Source organism: Pan troglodytes, chromosome 5 (assembly GCF_028858775.2).
Source record: "Pan troglodytes isolate AG18354 chromosome 5, NHGRI_mPanTro3-v2.0_pri, whole genome shotgun sequence".
NCBI lineage: Eukaryota > Metazoa > Chordata > Mammalia > Primates > Hominidae > Pan > Pan troglodytes.
In genome coordinates this window covers 110837364-110858192 of record NC_072403.2, presented here as the reverse complement: position 1 = coordinate 110858192, position 20829 = coordinate 110837364, and the positions used below count along the sequence as shown (strand labels likewise).

Sequence of the window (20829 nt, the reverse complement as noted above, 5' to 3'; positions counted from 1 at the left end):
TCTCAGATCTCCAGCTGCGTGCTGGGAGAACCACTGCTCTCCTCAAAGCTGTCCGACAGGGACATTTAAGTCTGCAGAGTTTACTGCTGTCTTTTTGTTTGTCTGTGCCCTGCCCCCAGAGGTGGAGCCTACAGAGGCAGGCAGGCCTCCTTGAGTTGTGGTGGGCTCCACCCAGTTTGAGCTTCCAGTCTGCTTTGTTTACCTAAGCGAGCCTGGGCAATGGCAGGCGCCCCTCCCCCATCCATGCTGCTGCCTTGCAGTTTGATCTCAGACTGCTGTCCTAGCAATCAGCGAGACTCCCTGGGTGTAGGACCCTCCGAGCCAGGTGCGGAATATAATCTCCTGGTGTGCCGTTTCCTAAGGCCTTCGGAAAAGCGCAGTATTCGGGTGGGAGTGGCCCGATTTTCTAGGTGCCGTCTGTCACCCCTTTCCTTGACCAGGAAAGGGAACTCCCTGATCTCTTGCGCTTCCCAAGTGAGGCAATGCCTCGCCCTGCTTCGGCTGGCGCACGGTGTGCTGCACCCAGTGTCCTGCGCCCACTGTCTGGCACTCCCTAGTGAGATGAACCCAGTACCTCAGATGGAAATGCAGAAATCACCCGTCTTCTGCGTTGCTCACGCTGGGACCTATAGACTTGAGCTGTTCCTGTTAGGCCATCTTGGCTCCTCCCCCCCCAATACTTTTTTTTTCCTTCTAGATGGAGTCTCGCTCTGTTGCCCAGGCTGGAGTGCAGTGGTGCCATCTTGGCCCACTGCAAGAGCTCCGCCTCCTGGGTTCACGCCATTCTCCTGCCTCAGCCTCCCGAGTAGCTGGGACTACAGCTGCCTGCCACCATGCCTGGCTAATTTTTTTTTTTTGTATTTTTAGTAGAGACAGGGTTTCACTGTGTTAGCCAGGATTGTCTCGATCTCCTGACCTCATGATCCGCTCACCTTGGCCTCCCAGAGTGCTGGGATTATGGGCATGAGCCACTGTGCCCGGCCTGGAATTATTAATACTTTTTTGTTTGTCTAGTCTGAAGTCTTGTTTTCGGTGTGTCCCTACTGGGGTGTTTCTGAGGTATTTTAGCATCCCAGGCTCCCAGATGTCAAATGCTAGTAGCATTCTAGGGCCGTGTGACACGAAAACCTCTCCCCACCAGTTTCGAAATATTCCTAGGGGTGAGAGTAGGGCCAAGCATTTCTGTCTCCCACTGAAAACTACTGTGTGGTTAAAAATGTATATCAGTTTTCTTTTTAAGAAAACTTTATAGACTCAAATTTTAACCAACTTAGATATCCCTTTTCCAAATTGATGTGTATTTCAGGTTTCATGGAAATAACACAAATAGCTTACCTTTCATGAAACAGTAAGATAGCCTTTTGAATGTCTTAGAGTAATAGTAACTATAATGCCTCTCCAACATATTACAGTTAAAATGCCATGGCACATCCTGTGAAGTAGCTAAAGTTGCCACATAAAGGTGAATTTAAGTGTCCAAGGTAATTTGGTCTTTAAGCCATGGGACCAGGATCCCACCCAGACCTCATGTGATGGAAAAGGAGCTTCACAGATTGGACAAAACTGGCCTTTACTGGGAGGAGGGAGGAAAGATGAAGGAAAAGCTGGGTTTGGGGAGAGAGAGGAGCATGAGATACTGACAGTGTTGCTCCTCAGGGCTCTGCGGAGGGTCTGTTGTTGCAGCAGTGGGAGCAATTCATCTGGAGGAGAGTGAATCGCTGCTTTGATTCTTACCCACTTGCAAAAACTGTAAAATAGAAATATAATTTCAGCAAATACATTTTAAACAGTTTTTTGAATTTTATCCAGACCTGATAAAATGCTTGACCCATAGAATTTGAATGAAGGCCAGAAGACACTTGAGGCAAAGGGAAGGGAAGGTACAAAGATGAGAAGTGAAACTGTGTGACTTGTTTGGAAACTCCAGTATTTCAGTGTGACCAAAGCATAGGATTTGATAGGGGAGGCTGCAGGAGATGGAATTGGATGGAGGCTCAGGGCTGCCTCAGTGCACAGCTCCATGCACATAGATGACAGTGATTGGGACTCCCTGTCTTTGGCAGTGTGGAGTCTATTCTGCTGCGTCATAGAGGTCTGTTTGGGTTTCACCAAGGGATTTGCATTTTATCCCTTCAGCCAGTGATCTTCAGGGTGGTCCAGTATACAGCCAAATTAGTCAAGGGGAGTCACAGATACTTTAGACTTTGCAGATAATTTACTTTTGCTAAAAAATTAGAACATGCCCTAGAGTAGGAAAATACAATAAAGTAAAAATATTGGTTTTCCTTAATCAGTGTATTCAATGAAGTCCCAATTAAAATGCAAACAGAATTTTTTAAAATTGAAAAGTTTGCCTAAAAATATGAAAATACTCAGGAACATTCTGGAAAAGAAGTGTGATAGAGGAGTATTAGTCCTGATTCTCATTTGCAGTCAAACAATCCATGACATTCCAACACATATGCTTTAAAAAACTTAGTTATTTTACTTGGAGGACTACTGATATGGGAGAAATAACATATAGATAAATGAAACAGAATAGAGTCCAGGAACAGGTCAAGAGGATAGCGGGAAATGTATTGACAACTCCCCTGGGAAAGTGTTATATTTCTGTCATTAAAAAAAAAAAAGAAACACAAATAAAAACAGTTTTATATCTTTTCTTCCTTTTTTGTCTTTCAGAATAAAAACGTTTTGATACCAGTGTTGTCTAGGATATAAGCAAAAGGGTACTTTCATACAATTTTTATGGATATATAAATTGATGGGAACATTGTGAATGGCAATTCTCCACTTGCATCAAAACTTCTAAATGCATGTAATTTACTATAAGGATATATTTTCAGAGTTTGCCAAGATGAACATACATGCATAATACATACACACAATGATATTGCAGTATTATTTGCAATAGGAAAAAAAGCAGGACATACATCAATGAGGAACTAGTTGAATTATGTCACTTCTATGAAACGGAAGGAGATGGGTCTGTATGTGCAGATATAGAAAGATCTATAAGATATATCATTAAATGAGAAAAGCAAGTTGCTGAATGGTGTATATAGTATCATTCTTTTAGTGCAAATTCAAGAACACAATTTCATACACATTTATTTGGAAGAGATCAGAAAAACAATGATTATCTTTGGGGAGAGGGATGGTTAGAACTGAGTGTAGAGAGGAAGAAACTTCTTATTTTAGACCTTTCTTTAATGTTTGGGTTTACTTTTTACTTGAAATTTTTGATTTTTGTTTGTGTAATATTTTACACATCAACAGGTGTATCTGGATGATGAGATTTGTTAAAGAAAAATTATTCAATCATTCTAGGTATAGGGACCACTACAATGGGATTTTGCAGTGTCTGAGAGAGATTGGGTTCAACAGCATGGGCAAGTGGGAATTAATAGCCAAGGAGCAGATTAGAAAGTCAGTAAATTACTAAGAAAATTACTAAGAAACATCAGGAGTAAGGGAGATTCTGGCTACACCCTCTTTAAACTTATTTTAAAGATCATGTTGTTGTTACTCTGCGTTTTGTGATATTTTGGCTTAAAACAGTGAAATTCTGACCTGAAATTAATACTGAGCCTAGATAACAAAATAAATTGAAGAAGAGCATTTGGGTTAATTGCAAAACAAAAAGTTTAGCTAGATAAATACATTAAATTTAAAAAAACCCTCTCTCATCTAAATAAGATTTTTAACATTTAGCAAATATTTAATATCTTTTTCTTTATAATTGTTAGTTCAGAATAGGCTATTTAAGCAGTTCTTTGAAACTAGAAGCCCCCAACTGTTTAGAAAAAATAAACCTTGGACTAGTTCAAGAAGATAATTTTAATTAGAGATAACAATCTCTTGAATTCTGCCTTCTTAATAATTCTTGTATCTGTTTGCTACTCCATCATCACTGCCAGCTGCCTTAAGCAGACCCCTTATTTCCTATTTCCTAGAATTCTGTATTAGCCCCATGGCTGGTTTCTCTTCCTGCCTCCTTGCTCCCAGTAGCACGCCCACAATGATCTTTCTGAAACACAAATGTGAACATGTCACTCTAGTTTAAAACCCCTAGTTTAAAACCCTTCAGGACTCCTCATTGCTTTCAGGATAAATCCAAGCTCCTCTGTGAGGCTTTCATAACACAGTCTTTACCACTAGACTCTCTTTTCACCTGGTTTGCCCCTGACTCTTTGAAGCTGAATGTTCCAGCAAAAACCTATCATCAGAGTGAACAGGCAACCTACAGAATGGGAGAAAATTTTTGCGATCTATCCATCTGACAAAGGACTAATATCCAGAATCTACAAAGAAGTTAAACAAATTTACAAGAAAGAAACAACTCCATCAAAAAGTGGGCAAAGGATATGAACAGACACTGCTCAAAAGAAGACATTTATGCAGCCAACAAACATAAGAAAAAATGTTCATCATCACCGGTCATTAGAGAAATGCAAATCAAAATCACAATGAGATACCATCTCATGCCAGTTAGAATGGTGATCATTAAAAAGTCAGGAAACAACAGATGCTGGAGAGAATGTGGAGAAATAGGAATGTCTTTACACTGTTGGTGGGAGTGTAAATTAGTCAACCATTGTGGAAGACAGTGTGGTGATTCCTCAAGGATCTAGAACTAGAAATACCATTTGACCCAGCAATCCCATTACTGGGTATATACCCCAAGGATTATAAATCATTCTACAATAAGGACATATGCACATGTATGTTTATTGTGGCACTATTCACAGTAGCAAAGACTTGGAACCAACCCAAATATCCATCAGTGATAGACTAGATAAAGAAAATGTGGCACATATGTACCATGGAATACTATGCAGCCATAAAAAAGGATGAGTTCATGTCCTTTGCAGGGACATGGATGAAGCTGGAAACCATCATTCTCAGCAAACTAACACAGGAACAGACAACCAAGCACCGCGTGTTCTCACTCATAAGTGGGAGCTGAACAATGAGAACACCTGGACACAGGCAGGGGAACATCACACACTGGGGCCTGTGGGGGGTTGGTGGGGCTAGGGGAGGGATAACATTAGGAGAAATATCTAATGTAGGTGACGGGTTGATGGGTGCAGCAAAACACCATGGCACTTGTATACCTATGTAACACACCTGCATGTTCTGCACATGTACCCCAGAACTTAAAAGTTTTTTTTTTTTTTTTAAAGCTGAGTGTTCCTGGCACAGGTACACTGTACACTTTCACTTTGGAGCTAGGTCTGCTAGGCTTTAGTAGCATTCTGTGTATCTTTTTGTCAAAGCTATTAAAATGTATCATTGTCCTTACCAATCCCCACTGGACTGTAAGCACTCTGAGAATGGGCACTCTTTCTTTTCTGTCGCCAGTGTCTGGCACGTAGTAGCTGTTCAGTAATGCTGAGTATGACAAATTGTATTAGTCAATAGATTACCAAAGTGTATCTTTGCACCTAAGAAAATGAGTAGGCAATGTGAGGTGAGTATACTTTGAACAATCTTGAGATGCACTACAGTCAAATGCATGTATGATTTCTTTTTTTTTTTTTTTTTTTTTTTTTTTTTTATTATTATACTTTAAGTTTTAGGGTACATGTGCACATTGTGCAGGTTAGTTACATATGTATACATGTGCCATGCTGGTGCGCTGCACCCACTAACTCGTCATCTAGCATTAGGTATATCTCCCAATGCTATCCCTCCCCCCTCCCCCCTCCCCACCACAGTCCCCAGAGTATGATATTCCCCTTCCTGTGTCCATGTGATCTCATTGTTCAATTCCCACCTATGAGTGAGAATATGCGGTGTTTGGTTTTTTGTTCTTGTGATAGTTTACTGAGAATGATGGTTTCCAATTTCATCCATGTCCCTACAAAGGATATGAACTCATCATTTTTTATGGCTGCATAGTATTCCATGGTGTATATGTGCCACATTTTCTTAATCCAGTCTATCGTTGTTGGACATTTGGGTTGGTTCCAAGTCTTTGCTATTGTGAATAATGCCGCAATAAACATACGTGTGCATGTGTCTTTATAGCAGCATGATTTATAGTCATTTGGGTATATACCCAGTAATGGGATGGCTGGGTCAAATGGTATTTCTAGTTCTAGATCCCTGAGGAATCGCCACACTGACTTCCACAATGGTTGAACTAGTTTACAGTCCCACCAACAGTGTAAAAGTGTTCCTATTTCTCCACATCCTCTCCAGCACCTGTTGTTTCCTGACTTTTTAATGATTGCCATTCTAACTGGGGTGAGATGATATCTCATAGTGGTTTTGATTTGCATTTCTCTGATGGCCAGTGATGATGAGCATTTTTTCATGTGTTTTTTGGCTGCATAAATGTCTTCTTTTGAGAAGTGCCTGTTCATGTCCTTCGCCCACTTTTTGATGGGGTTGTTTGCTTTTTTCTTGTAAATTTGTTTGAGTTCACTGTAGATTCTGGATATTAGCCCTTTGTCAGATGAGTAGGTTGCGAAAATTTTCTCCCATGTTGTAGGTTGCCTATTCACTCTGATGGTAGTTTCTTTTGCTGTGCAGAAGCTCTTTAGTTTAATTAGATCCCATTTGTCAATTTTGTCTTTTGTTGCCATTGCTTTTGGTGTTTTGGACATGAAGTCCTTGCCCACGCCTATGTCCTGAATGGTAATGCCTAGGTTTTCTTCTAGGGTTTTTATGGTTTTAGGTCTAACGTTTAAATCTTTAATCCATCTTGAATTGATTTTTGTATAAGGTGTAAGGAAGGGATCCAGTTTCAGCTTTCTACATATGGCTAGCCAGTTTTCCCAGCACCATTTATTAAATAGGGAATCCTTTCCCCATTGCTTGTTTTTCTCAGGTTTGTCAAAGATCAGATAGTTGTAGGTAAGCGGTGTTATTTCTGAGGGCTCTGTTCTGTTCCATTGATCTATATTTCTGTTTTGGTACCAGTACCATGCTGTTTTGGTTACTGTAGCCTTGTAGTATAGTTTGAAGTCAGGTAGTGTGATGCCTCCAGCTTTGTTCTTTTGGCTTAGGATTGACTTGGCGATGCGGGCTCTCTTTTGGTTCCATATGAACTTTGAAGTAGTTTTTTCCAATTCTGTGAAGAAAGTCATTGGTAGCTTGATGGGGATGGCATTGAATCTGTAAATTACCTTGGGCAGTATGGCCATTTTCACGATATTGATTCTTCCTACCCATGAGCAAGGAATGTTCTTCCATTTGTTTGTATCCTCTTTTATTTCCTTGAGCAGTGGTTTGTAGTTCTCCTTGAAGAGGTGCTTCACATCCCTTGTAAGTTGGATTCCTAGGTATTTTATTCTCTTTGAAGCAATTGTGAATGGGAGTTCACTCATGATTTGGCTCTCTGTTTGTCTGTTGTTGGTGTATAAGAATGCTTGTGATTTTTGTACATTGATTTTGTATCCTGAGACTTTGCTGAAGTTGCTTATCAGCTTAAGGAGATTTTGGGCTGAGACGATGGGGTTTTCTAGATAAACAATCATGTCGTCTGCAAACAGGGACAATTTGACTTCCTCTTTTCCTAATTGAATACCCTTTATTTCCTTCTCCTGCCTGATTGCCCTGGCCAGAACTTCCAACACTATGTTGAATAGGAGCGGTGAGAGAGGGCATCCCTGTCTTGTGCCAGTTTTCAAAGGGAATGCTTCCAGTTTTTGCCCATTTAGTATGATATTGGCTGTGGGTTTGTCATAGATAGCTCTTATTATTTTGAAATATGTCCCATCAATACCTAATTTATTGAGAGTTTTTAGCATGAAGGGTTGTTGAATTTTGTCAAAGGCTTTTTCTGCATCTATTGAGATAATCATGTGGTTTTTGTCTTTGGCTCTGTTTATATGCTGGATTACATTTATTGATTTGCGTATGTTGAACCAGCCTTGCATCCCAGGGATGAAGCCCACTTGATCATGGTGGATAAGCTTTTTGATGTGCTGCTGGATTCGGTTTGCCAGTATTTTATTGAGGATTTTTGCATCAATGTTCATCAAGGATATTGGTCTAAAATTCTCTTTTTTGGTTGTGTCTCTGCCAGGCTTTGGTATGAGAATGATGCTGGCCTCATAAAATGAGTTAGGGAGGATTCCCTCTTTTTCTATTGATTGGAATAGTTTCAGAAGGAATGGTACCAGTTCCTCCTTGTACCTCTGGTAGAATTCGGCTGTGAATCCATCTGGTCCTGGACTCTTTTTGGTTGGTAAACTATTGATTATTGCCACAATTTCAGCTCCTGTTATTGGTCTATTCAGAGATTCAACTTCTTCCTGGTTTAGTCTTGGGAGAGTGTATGTGTCGAGGAATGTATCCATTTCTTCTAGATTTTCTAGTTTATTTGCGTAGAGGTGTTTGTAGTATTCTCTGATGGTAGTTTGTATTTCTGTGGGATCGGTGGTGATATCCCCTTTATCATTTTTTATTGCGTCTATTTGATTCTTCTCTCTTTTTTTCTTTATTAGTCTTGCTAGTGGTCTATCAATTTTGTTGATCCTTTCAAAAAACCAGCTCCTGGATTCATTAATTTTTTGAAGGGTTTTTTGTGTCTCTATTTCCTTCAGTTCTGCTCTGATTTTAGTTATTTCTTGCCTTCTGCTAGCTTTTGAATGTGTTTGCTCTTGCTTTTCTAGTTCTTTTAATTGTGATGTTAGGGTGTCAATTTTGGATCTTTCCTGCTTTCTCTTGTGGGCATTTAGTGCTATAAATTTCCCTCTGCACACTGCTTTGAATGCGTCCCAGAGATTCTGGTATGTTGTGTCTTTGTTCTCGTTGGTTTCAAAGAACATCTTTATTTCTGCCTTCATTTCGTTATGTACCCAGCAGTCATTCAGGAGCAGGTTGTTCAGTTTCCATGTAGTTGAGCGGCTTTGAGTGAGATTCTTAATCCTGAGTTCTAGTTTGATTGCACTGTGGTCTGAGAGATAGTTTGTTATAATTTCTGTTCTTTTACATTTGCTGAGGAGAGCTTTACTTCCAACTATGTGGTCAATTTTGGAATAGGTGTGGTGTGGTGCTGAAAAAAATGTATATTCTGTTGATTTGGGGTGGAGAGTTCTGTAGATGTCTATTAGGTCCGCTTGGTGCAGAGCTGAGTTCAATTCCTGGGTATCCTTGTTGACTTTCTGTCTCGTTGATCTGTCTAATGTTGACAGTGGGGTGTTAAAGTCTCCCATTATTAATGTTTCGGAGTCTAAGTCTCTTTGTAGGTCACTCAGGACTTGCTTTATGAATCTGGGTGCTCCTGTATTGGGTGCATAAATATTTAGGATAGTTAGCTCCTCTTGTTGAATTGATCCCTTTACCATTATGTAATGGCCTTCTTTGTCTCTTTTGATCTTTGTTGGTTTAAAGTCTGTTTTATCAGAGACTAGGATTGCAACCCCTGCCTTTTTTTGTTTTCCATTGGCTTGGTAGATCTTCCTCCATCCTTTTATTTTGAGCCTATGTGTGTCTCTGTACGTGAGATGGGTTTCCTGAATACAGCACACTGATGGGTCTTGACTCTTTATCCAACTTGCCAGTCTGTGTCTTTTAATTGGAGAATTTAGTCCATTTACATTTAAAGTTAATATTGTTATGTGTGAATTTGATCCTGTCATTATGATGTTAGCTGGTGATTTTGCTCGTTAGTTGATGCAGTTTCTTCCTAGTCTTGATGGTCTTTACATTTTGGCATGATTTTGCAGCGGCTGGTACCGGTTGTTCCTTTCCATATTTAGTGCTTCCTTCAGGAGCTCTTTTAGGGCAGGCCTGGTGGTGACAAAATCGGTCAGCATTTGCTTGTCTGTAAAGTATTTTATTTCTCCTTCACTTATGAAGCTTAGTTTGGCTGGATATGAAATTCTGGGTTGAAAATTCTTTTCTTTAAGAATGTTGAATATTGGCCCCCACTCTCTTCTGGCTTGTAGGGTTTCTGCCGAGAGATCCGCTGTTAGTCTGATGGGCTTCCCTTTGAGGGTAACCCGACCTTTCTGTCTGGCTGCCCTTAACATTTTTTCCTTCATTTCAACTTTGGTGAATCTGACAATTATGTGTCTTGGAGTTGCTCTTCTCGAGGAGTATCTTTGTGGCGTTCTCTGTATTTCCTGAATCTGAACGTTGGCCTGCCTTGCTAGATTGGGGAAGTTCTCCTGGATAATATCCTGCAGAGTGTTTTCCAACTTGGTTTCATTCTCTGCATCACTTTCAGGTACACCAATCAGACGTAGATTTGGTCTTTTCACATAGTCCCATATTTCTTGGAGGCTTTGCTCATTTCTTTTTATTCTTTTTTCTCTAAACTTCCCTTCTCGCTTCGTTTCATTCATTTCATCTTCCATTGCTGATACCCTTTCTTCCAGTTGATCGCATCGGCTCCTGAGGCTTCTGCATTCTTCACGTAGTTCTCGAGCCTTGGTTTTCAGCTCCATCAGCTCCTTTAAGCACTTCTCTGTATTGGTTATTCTAGTTATACATTCTTCTAAATTTTTTTCAAAGTTTTCAACTTCTTTGCCTTTGGTTTGAATGTCCTCCCGTAGCTCAGAGTAATTTGATCGTCTGAAGCCTTCTTCTCTCAGCTCGTCAAAATCATTCTCCATCCAGCTTTGTTCCGTTGCTGGTGAGGAACTGTGTTCCTTTGGAGGAGGAGAGGCGCTCTGCATTTTAGAGTTTCCTGTTTTTCTGTTCTGTTTTCTCCCCATCTTTGTGGTTTTATCTACTTTTGGTCTTTGATGATGGTGATGTACAGATGGGTTTTCGGTGTGGATGTCCTTTCTGTTTGTTAGTTTTCCTTCTAACAGACAGGACCCTCAGCTGCAGGTCTGTTGGAATACCCTGCCGTGTGAGGTGTCAGTGTGCCCCTGCTGGGGTGTGCCTCCCAGTTAGGCTGCTCGGGGGTCAGGGGTTAGGGACCCACTTGAGGAGGCAGTCTGCCCGTTCTCAGATCTCCAGCTGCGTGCTGGGAGAACCACTGCTCTCTTCAAAGCTGTCAGACAGCGACATTTAAGTCTGCAGAGGTTACTGCTGTCTTTTTGTTTGTCTGTGCCCTGCCCCCAGAGGTGGAGCCTACAGAGGCAGGCAGGCCTCCTTGAGCTGTGGTGGGCTCCACCCAGTTCGAGCTTCCTGGCTGCTTTGTTTACCTAAGCAAGCCTGGGCAATGGCGGGCGCCCCTCCCCCAGCCTCGCTGCCGCCTTGCAGTTTGATCTCAGACTGCTGTGCTAGCAATCAGCGAGATTCCGAGGGCGTAGGACCCTCCGAGCCAGGTGTGGGATATAGTCTCGTGGTGGGCCGTTTTTTAAGCCGGTCTGAAACGCGCAATATTCGGGTGGGAGTGACCCGAGTTTTCCAGGTGCGTCCGTCACCCCTTTCTTTGACTCGGAAAGGGAACTCCTTGACCCGTTGCGCTTCCCAGGTGAGGCAATGCCTCGCCCTGCTTCGGCTCGCGCACGGTACGCGCACCCACTGGCCTGCGCCCACTGTCTGGCACTCCCTAGTGAGATGAACCCGGTACCTCAGATGGAAATGCAGAAATCACCCGTCTTCTGCGTCGCTCACGCTGGGAGCTGTAGACTGGAGCTGTTCCTATTCGGCCATCTTGGCTCCTCCTCCGATTTCTTTTATTTGGATAATTCTGTTGGATGTTTATTTACTATGTGAAAATATTGTTATAAAATGTATGACACTTTTATTCCTTGTTAGATCATGTTATATGTTTCATAGAATGATACTGCTTTTCACTCTTGATGATCTTGGTTTCTCTGTCTTATTTAGCTTATTCAACTGATTCTGAATCATCTTACACTACCAGACCTGTGTAGATTAGCACAGACTTGCAAACTACTGAGCCAGCATTGCTGTGATCCTCTGCAATACATCCACCTCAATCTGCAACCATACTGGGCAAAACTAGGTGACACTTCTCTGGAATTTCTACAGTCTCGCTGCACTCTTGTCCAGTGGCTTAATTTATCTTGGACTGGCAATAGAGGCTTCATCTCTGTTGCAGGATTTAGCAGGTTAGTACAAAGCCTTGATGAAGTTTTTTTTTTTCCCCCCAGCAGCAGGTTATACTTATTATGTAGTGGTTTTCATAATAAAAGTTTGAAATTATGTAACATGTACTTACAAAAATAAAAAGGAAATATATTTTGAGTGTCATGTTTAGAATGCTGCTGCTTATAAAAAAATAAGTGTTTCACTATCCTCTTCAGCTAAATTTTATATGAATATGAAGGGAAACTATACCCTTTACTTCATGTTTTTTAAATCCCAAGTAACTTTCAGCAGAGCTCCTGTTTCTTCTTTTTCATATTTGCAGCAAAGATGATTAACACATTTTAAAAACTATTTCCAAATCAAAATCTACCTCTCTAATGTGATTTGTCAGAAATGGAAAACAATTTATTATAGAACATTTTTAATTAAATCTTAATTACATGTGCAATACATCACCCAGATTTAGAAGCTCATTTAAACTAATTATGTTGAAAATGCAGTTGCATGCTAAATAGACGACCACACTTGCAGACCTGCCCAGGTGTTTCCGCTCCTTTCTATTTAAGCATTTAGTTTCCTTACTATTAAATGTCACCTGTTAAGCATTTGAAAGCTTGCACAAGTGCATATTCATTTAGTAATGCCATAGTAATTTTTCTTAGGATAGAAACAGGTGTTTTTCTCCTAACCTTGGTCATGGTTTTTCTCATTGTATGTTACATATAATCCCAGCATTTTCCTGAAGTTAAATAATGAAGAAATAGAAACTTTAGAGAAATTTTCTGTTATTTTTAATTAATGAATACTCTTGTATTCTATTTTTAAAAAATAAAAAGTGAACTGTAGCAATCCCTACACATATCCCCAGTGTACATTCTAGAACAGTGGTTTATGAATTAGAAATTCGTATGTGGAGCCTTGTTTCCTCAACTTAGATTATAAAAATAAAGATGCAGTTCCAGAAATAAAGATTTGATATTGTTAGATTTAAATGAAGTAATGATGTTTGAAATAGTAACAATGTGTTCCAAATACTGAGCTTGACAGTTTATGCATCAAAGTGAAAAATAAACCAAGTAGTAATGGCTAGTAGCACATGTTGAAACCATGGATGCACTGAGTTTCTTTTCTGCCAGAAATTGAACCAGGAGAAGGGGTTCATTGCTAGATATTTGGCAGCTGTCCAGTGAAACACAGTTTAGTCCTTTCTACTTCCCTTTGCCCCAAACACACATATTTCAAATTCTTTTCTCTGCTAATAGGACCAAGAAAGAACTGAAGCTAATGAAGTCTGTGAATATTTAGAGTATACATTATCATAAACCAAAACTAACTGAATATGAAAACAGAACAAGTGGTGTCAGTAAGCATTATTTTACATTATGTAGACCATTAGGGTATTTTAATTACCCTCATAGCTCTTTCCCAATGTTTTCCATTATTAAGAATTTATTAAACGTTTGTTTTCACCCTTTGTGTGCAAGGCATTGTAGTGGGTGTTGATCATATACAGAGACATGAGATATATAATATAGTTCCTGCCTTCAGGCTACAGAGAAGATAAAGATATTAAGATAAACATATAAACATATCCCTTATTTTTATAAACAGAGTAACAGGGTAGTAACTAATGTGTAGACATTAAAGAAAATATTAGTCGTGAATGGCTGAAGTCCAGCTGTACTGGCAAAGTGCTGCATATGACTGTGATAATAACGAGTAAAATATAAAGCTAATATTAATCAATTTTAAAAACTTTATGCAGCTTCTGGCGCTTGAGAAGAAACATCACTTATAAGAAGAAAACTTAGCCATACCAGTAATGGATAAAGATCTTTTGCAAAGTTAGAGTTTCTGTCTACTTTCTAACCCACAATTTATCTTCCATTTTCAATTCACCCAGGGTAGTTGCTGTAGAGCAGTTTGAATAATCAGAAAAAGCCATATATAAATTTAAGTTCTCATATTTTACTGTAGTATTTCAGCCAGTAAAATCATAAGTCTTGATGGCATTCCTTTAAGTGTAGTCACTATTCCCATTAAGAAAAGAAAAAGTTGAGGTAAGAGGGAGAGAGAACCTTTTCTTGTGCGGGGCATATTGGAGTTTTGCCTACTGATTACTGTTGGCCCCCATGACTTGACTGCTGAATTGATAGTTATTATGGCTTGTAGGCAGCATTCCCAGAATAAACAATAAATATGCATGGCTTGATTATTAATGAATAATCTTTGAATAAGTATGGTCTATTTATGCTCATTACTATGAAGAAGACTTATTTGTAATACTTTAAAGAAGAAAAGCACGTTTAAAAACTAGAGACCAATGTTGATGAGCTGCTTTTTGAACAAATCTTTGGGAAAAAGTTGGATGCAGTTTATTTTTGTTGCTTAAAAGCCTTATCTCACAAGTTAGAACTGTTTAACTAGATTTTAAATAACTTTTTAAGAATTTTTATTATTCAGAATAGTGGAGAAATAGGTTACATTGGAATAAAGAGAACTTAAAACTTTTAATCAGTTATTAAAATCCTATTCTAGCTACAGATTTGTGATTTATTACTTTGAGTACTGTTCATGCATATCATTACTCATTAAAATCACATCTATTATAATTCCACTTTTCTAGTATGGTTCCCTGAAGTCTTAGATGTTCCTTTCCCTGCCTGCCTGTTTGTGCTTTAGAACTTAATTGTATCATTCTGTTCAAAAAGCCTTAGGTTCATTTTTTCCCTACCATTTTTCTTCAAATATTTGCTGAATGGCCTTGATCTCCCCCTCAGTTATGTGTAGGTTTTTACTCTAAACTCCTCTTACTTGTTCTCGGTAGTTTATATTCATTCCTTTAGGAAACATTCTTGGATGCATTCTAGATTCGAGAACTTTATTAGGTATTTTGACATAGAGCTAAAGTTTTATGGTATAAAGAGCTTATTTCCCACTAATATATTTATTCAGTTGCCTGCCTATATTTTATACAATTGTGTCTTAGATTGTCAACTCTAGAAAGTAGAGACCATTTTAAGATGGTCTTTTCCCTTCTTTCTATCATTGTTGGATAGTACCCATATACAGTTAAGCAGGAAGTTTTGTTTTTAATGGCTTTATTTTGGATCAGCTATATTAAATAATGTTCCAAGTTATTTGGGATTAAAATTATCTTGAATATATTGTTTTAGAAAACTCGGTGAGGGTCAGCTAAAAAAACATGAGATTAGGAATTTAGAAGTCATAGATATTTATATCTAATTCTTCTCTTTTATACTTCAGGCAATTTCTGAGGACTATTACCTTTTATTTTGTGATAAGTAAACTCAAGTCATTCATGTGATCTTAATTATTTTAGGGTGCAAGTTACCATTTAGTAAATTGCTTCTTATGTACTTGTATTATTTTGGACAAATTAATCACCTCATAATGATAAGCAATTTACTTTTCTCTCCAGAGATTCCTTTTCTCATAGCAGGAGACTTAGTCTGGGATTGTTTATCTGAACTTAGGTCCTCTCATAAAACCTTCAGTATAAAAAAATACTTTGTGAGCATTCACAATGTAGAATGAATTGACTGCAGGAAGTAAACAAGCTGAGTTCTCCTTTCAAATGATCAGTGGCACAGTTGAGATGAAAAAATACATATATGTAATTATGCATTAAAGTAAAACCTGCATGAGAAGCATTAAGGAAAGAAGTAAGAGCTGTGTTCAGCTAATTGAGTCTGCTACTGTCTCTGCCCTCTTGGGATGTAGATATGAAAAGGTAGGTAGTATACATTTTGAAAATTTAAGTAGAGATAATATGAGGATATTAAATAATCTGCTCAGAGTAAAAATATGCAATATGGGATTCTTGAGAGAAAGAAAGTCAGAAAGGTAGTATAGGTATAGACTTTATCTTATTTTGCTTTCAAATTCCATCATTCATTAAATCAAGTTGGGAAGTTTCCTATTGTCTCCTAACAGTTTGCTTTCTGGTATAAAGCCAGAGTCTTTATAGTGACACACACTACGTCAACTGTCCCTCATCTCTGATCTACTCATCTCGCCATCATTTTGCGCCTCCTGCATCCCCCGTCTCACTGTTCTTCACTCTGCTTGTTATCCTGCCCTGGACTGCCCTTCCCTTTGCCTAGAATGCTCTTCCTCCAGATACCTGCTTTGCTCACCCTCTTGCTTCCTTCAGGGTTTTACTCACCACATCTCTGAAGCTTCTCTGACTACTCTGTCCATCCTTGACACTTTCTATTGCCCTTCCCTGCTTTTATTTCCTCCTGGGCACTTTTCACAAATTTGCGACTTACTTTACTTATTTGGTTATCATCTCCTTCTCTCTTCAAAACATTAGTAAGCTTCATGAGAGCAGGGATTTTGTTTTGTCCACTGCTATCTCCCCAGTGCCTAGACTATTGCCTGGATGATAGTAGAAGCTCAGGGCATATTTGTTGAATGAATGAATGAATGTGCTTCATGTGGACTGCAGTTTAGCTAATACAGCTAGCAAAGGAAGCAGCAGTGAGAGGGGTTGGAGGAGATCCAAGAGAGGGAGTTATGTGAGGAGTGTCAGAGTTTTAAGGAAGGAGTGTGCAGTTGTATGAAATGTCACAAATCAAATAATACAAGTTTGAATTTAGAATAAACGGGTGTTCAGGTGTAAATAAGATGTGCAGGCTACTGGGTTATTTACAATATTTAAATTTGCAGCAACTGAATTTTTTTATTGTTTAAATGTGAATTGGCCAAGATTTAACTTATACTTAATGTTTATGGGGTGCTTTGACCTTTAAAAACTGCATTTGCGTAGTATTTCAGCTTCAATCCCACGAGGCAGTGTGGTGAATGTTGTTACATACTTCAAGTCTGCGTTTATAGCTGAGGAAATGCTAAGACTTGAGTAGATGCCTTTTCCAAGGTCTCTGCTAGGAACTAGTCAAACAATGCAAAAAACTCCATCTTTTAACCAGTGTTACTTTCTTTTATTTACACAACTAATCTGATTTAGTCAATTTTACTTTGTATGTGTATTTGTAAGCTCATTAAATCATTTAGGAATAAAGATGTGGCATAAATTGACTAACAGTATATTACTGATGTGACACTGGTGGGAAGATTTATGTCAAGAGACCTGGACAGGCATAATTGGTACACTGTTAAGAGGGTTCAGTTTGCTTAGTTGATAAAGTTTCATGGATTCAAATACTCCTAGATTCATGTTTACTTTTAGATTGTTTTCAGGGGATGATCATAGACAGGACTATTTTTCCCCCAACTATAACCTAACTGACATAAATATTGTGGTAACTACTCTGATAAAGCATTTTGTGACCTTCATCTTGGTTTATTTCTATATATTTTATGTAAAGCTGCAATTGAATATTTTCAATATCAAGCAATCTAGCTGCTAAATAGTAACAGCTGCAAGTACCATAACAGTGCTGTAGTTAAACCCACATAGACATTTTCTGAGCTGAGAGGAGCCTAGTTTGATTTGTTTTGAGGTTATTTAAATAAGTTGTCACTTTCGTGTGCAGTGTTCAAAATATATTATCCAGTACTTGATGGATACTGTTGAGGGGGAAATATCTCCCAAGAGTTTAGAGTTTTGTTATGTTTTGCTGTTTTGTTTTTGTTTTTGTTTTTTGGCTTTACCAACTCAGATGTGAATTATAGGTAAGTGGGAAAAATATATCTTCTACTTTCTTAATTTTCCACTTAGCATTAGCTGACTTTTTATATGATGTGAATTCATTTTGTTCTCTCAAGTTGATTTTTTTAGCCTAACCATTCATATTTCAGTATGCAGTGAATAAGAATTTAAGCAAAACAAATTTTACATTTTCCCTAATAGAAATCTGTTCTTTCAAATGTATCTACTTAGAGTTGCTAAAATTCCAAAATTCTTGCAAAAATATCTTTTAGTTTTATAAAATTCACATGGAATGTTGTTTTGGCAGGTTTCTGAAGGTTTGTGGATCTGAATTAGTACGCCTTGAATTGTCTTGCAGCCACTTTCTTAATGAAACTTGCTTAGAAGTTATTTCTGAGATGTGTCCAAATCTACAGGCCTTAAATCTCTCCTCCTGTGATAAGCTACCACCTCAAGCTTTCAACCACATTGCCAAGTTATGCAGCCTTAAACGACTTGTTCTCTATCGAACAAAAGTAGAGGTGAGAGTAATTCATAATTTTCATCATTGCTATTATGGTAGCCAACTGAAGATTTGGTTTTCTGTAATTGCTCATAATAATGTGTTTTTTATTTTTAAATCAAGTTTATGATGCCTTCTGACTATTCTGAAATCAATAGAGCTGATTCAGTCATTGTGCAGTTATTTCAAACCTAATATGCTTTTAAATTATAAGGAAATGTTCTTCTCTATGCTCTTAAAATTTTTGTGATGCTATTTATGTCCCCAGGAAAAAAAATAAGCAGTTGGTTGAGGTAAGCCAAAATGCTGGCAGGGAATGAATTAGAGAAAGATAGGAGGATAGTATGTAAGAGGACATTTGCTTGCAGTGGGAGGAAGCAAAGTGGTATTTATCCTGGACCAGACTTGGGGGTTAAAATTTGTAATACCATAGTTAATGAGTCTCATTAAAAAAGGAATCATGTCATATATATTAGTCTACTTGCTTTTTCACATAATATCTCTAGGACATGTTTCCAGGGTCAGTGCATATATTATCTAACTCTTTTACTGTAATAGTGTATGTTATACCATAATCTATTTAACATTCTCCAAATGATCAACATTTAGTTTTTCCAGTTGTTTTCCTTTTACAAACTACCTAGCACTAACATTCTTCTGTGCATAGTTTTTTTTTTCTTTTTTGAGACAGAGTCTCACTCTGTCGCCCAGGCTGGAGTGCAATGGCATGGTCTCGGCTCACTGAAACCTCCGCCTGGCCAGTTCAAGCGATTCTCCTGCCTCAGCCTCCTGAGTATCTGGGATTACAGGCGCGTGCCACCATGCCCAGCTAATTTTTGTATTTTTAGTAGAGACGGGGTTTCACCATGAGCCTGTGCATGGTTTTACACATACTTACTATTACTGCTGTTGGATAGAGTCCTAGAGGTGGTATTGCTAGGTTAAAGAGTATGTACCTGGGCCCCTGTAGTACATACTGTTTGTCATATGCTTTTTCCCTCTGCTGCATGCATATTGGCCTTCTTTCTATTCCTTGAATGTTCTGACCCGGTCCCAGCTCAGGGCTTTTGTTTTTTTGCCTGTCTGGAATGTTTGTCTAGCTCATTATGGCTGCCCTTTTTTCAGCTCAGTGTTCAACTTGCATATTTTTTTAGAGATGGCTTCCTGGACACTGTAGCACCCCTTCTAGTTTGTTTCCTTCATATCATCAAGTTTTATTTCCTTTTTAACATCCTTGTCACTCTCTGAAATGATACTTGTTTTCTTGCTTATTTTCTGTCTTCTCACATTAGGATATAATGGTAGAAGCCTTGTTGGTCTTTTTCATTGCCATATTTCCAGAATCTAGAATAGTACTTGGTAAAGATTGGCCATTCAGTAAACATTTGTTAAGTAAATGAATAAAGATAACCAAATTACTTTTCCAAAATGATATACCAGTGACTTGGGAGACTGGATTAGTTCTGGTGGGAATGATTTGGTTCCCAAGAGAGCAGGTGGTTGTAAAGCAAGGATGCCCTTTGTGTTTGGCCTCTTTGCACTGTCTGCCTCCCCTTTGATCTTCTGCCATGTTAAGACACAGCAGGAAAGCCCTTACCAGAAGCCGAGCAGATGACAGTGCCATGCCCCTTGAAATTCCCAGCCTCCATACCTGTGAGCTAAATAAACTCTTTTTCTTTATCAGCTACCCACCCTCAGGTATTTTGTTATAGCAACACCGAATGAATTAAGATGGCATTATTCTCAATTTTGGGCAAAATATTTAGCTAGACTTCAACAGGTGACCTGGCAGGGTGGAAAGAAGACTTTGATTCTAGTTCTAGCCCTGCCAGCAATAAGCTTGGTAATCTAGGTGAAGACATTGTCTCAGATTTCCAGATTTTTTATTTGTAAAATGAAATAATTATTGTCCCTGAATGCCAGATGATATTAGCCTGTGTTTTCATTGGTCTGTGGTGAAATGACTCCCCATTTGTGTGGGTATAAAATTGCTAGCTATCTTTTCTTGGGTAGGACTGTTCATTCTGAAATTATGCCATACCTGCTTTTTACTGGCACATTTACTATTTTATGGGCCTAAGTACTATAAACGAAATCCTCTGAGCAAGGAGGATTTAAGTGCCTCATTTAAAATTTTCTGATTGTTTAATAAGAAATATAGCATGCATAATTATTAAATGTAGTTATTAAATGAGCCTTTGAGAAGAAAAATAGGGTAAAAACCAAAAAAATATTAACTTGCTAGGCATCTTATATCTATTGTGGCTTGTGAAAATATATCCCATGAGATGTTTTTGAAATGTTGTATAGTAATGTGATCTAAGTGTCAGAGAATTATTAGTCTACAGTTTTCTTAAATTTGTTTCAGACTGATAGATATGACCAAATTTTTTAAGTGTGATTTATGAGGATTAAGAAGATTTCATATCTGAAGAGTGGAAATTTATACATACGTACCTAGGTCTAGATAGCATAAGCTCTGGTTTCCCTCAGTTACTTAAATACAGATGTAAAATCATTGTATGAATATATTAAATAAAATTTAGGTTGTACCCTCTGTTACTTCCTATTAAATTTTTTTTATTGGCTCATCTGGTAAAATATAAACACTACGCAATTTTTCTGACATTGAATATGTAGAAAAAAATTATAAAACTGAGTTTTCAGTGATCTATGGTTGACTTAAAATTAAATATGCTGTTATTTTAGTGATATA

At 38.4% G+C, this 20829-nt stretch overlaps 1 protein-coding gene across 8 annotated transcripts in view; it reads left to right on the top strand.

Moving 5' to 3' along the window:
• FBXL4 (F-box and leucine rich repeat protein 4) overlaps positions 1-20829 on the top strand; it is a 79725-nt gene that overhangs the window by 36280 nt on the left and 22616 nt on the right. For 4 of the 8 annotated variants that reach the window (XM_518648.6, XM_001136579.5, XM_009451692.4 and 1 more), the window contains 2 exons: positions 11749-11993; positions 17919-18132. In XM_518648.6, coding sequence (XP_518648.2) covers positions 11749-11993; positions 17919-18132 — 459 coding nt within the window. The remainder of the gene's footprint in view (positions 1-11748; positions 11994-17918; positions 18133-20829) is intronic. The other 4 variants (XM_016956029.3, XM_063813294.1, XM_063813295.1 and 1 more) reach the window with 1 other exon arrangement.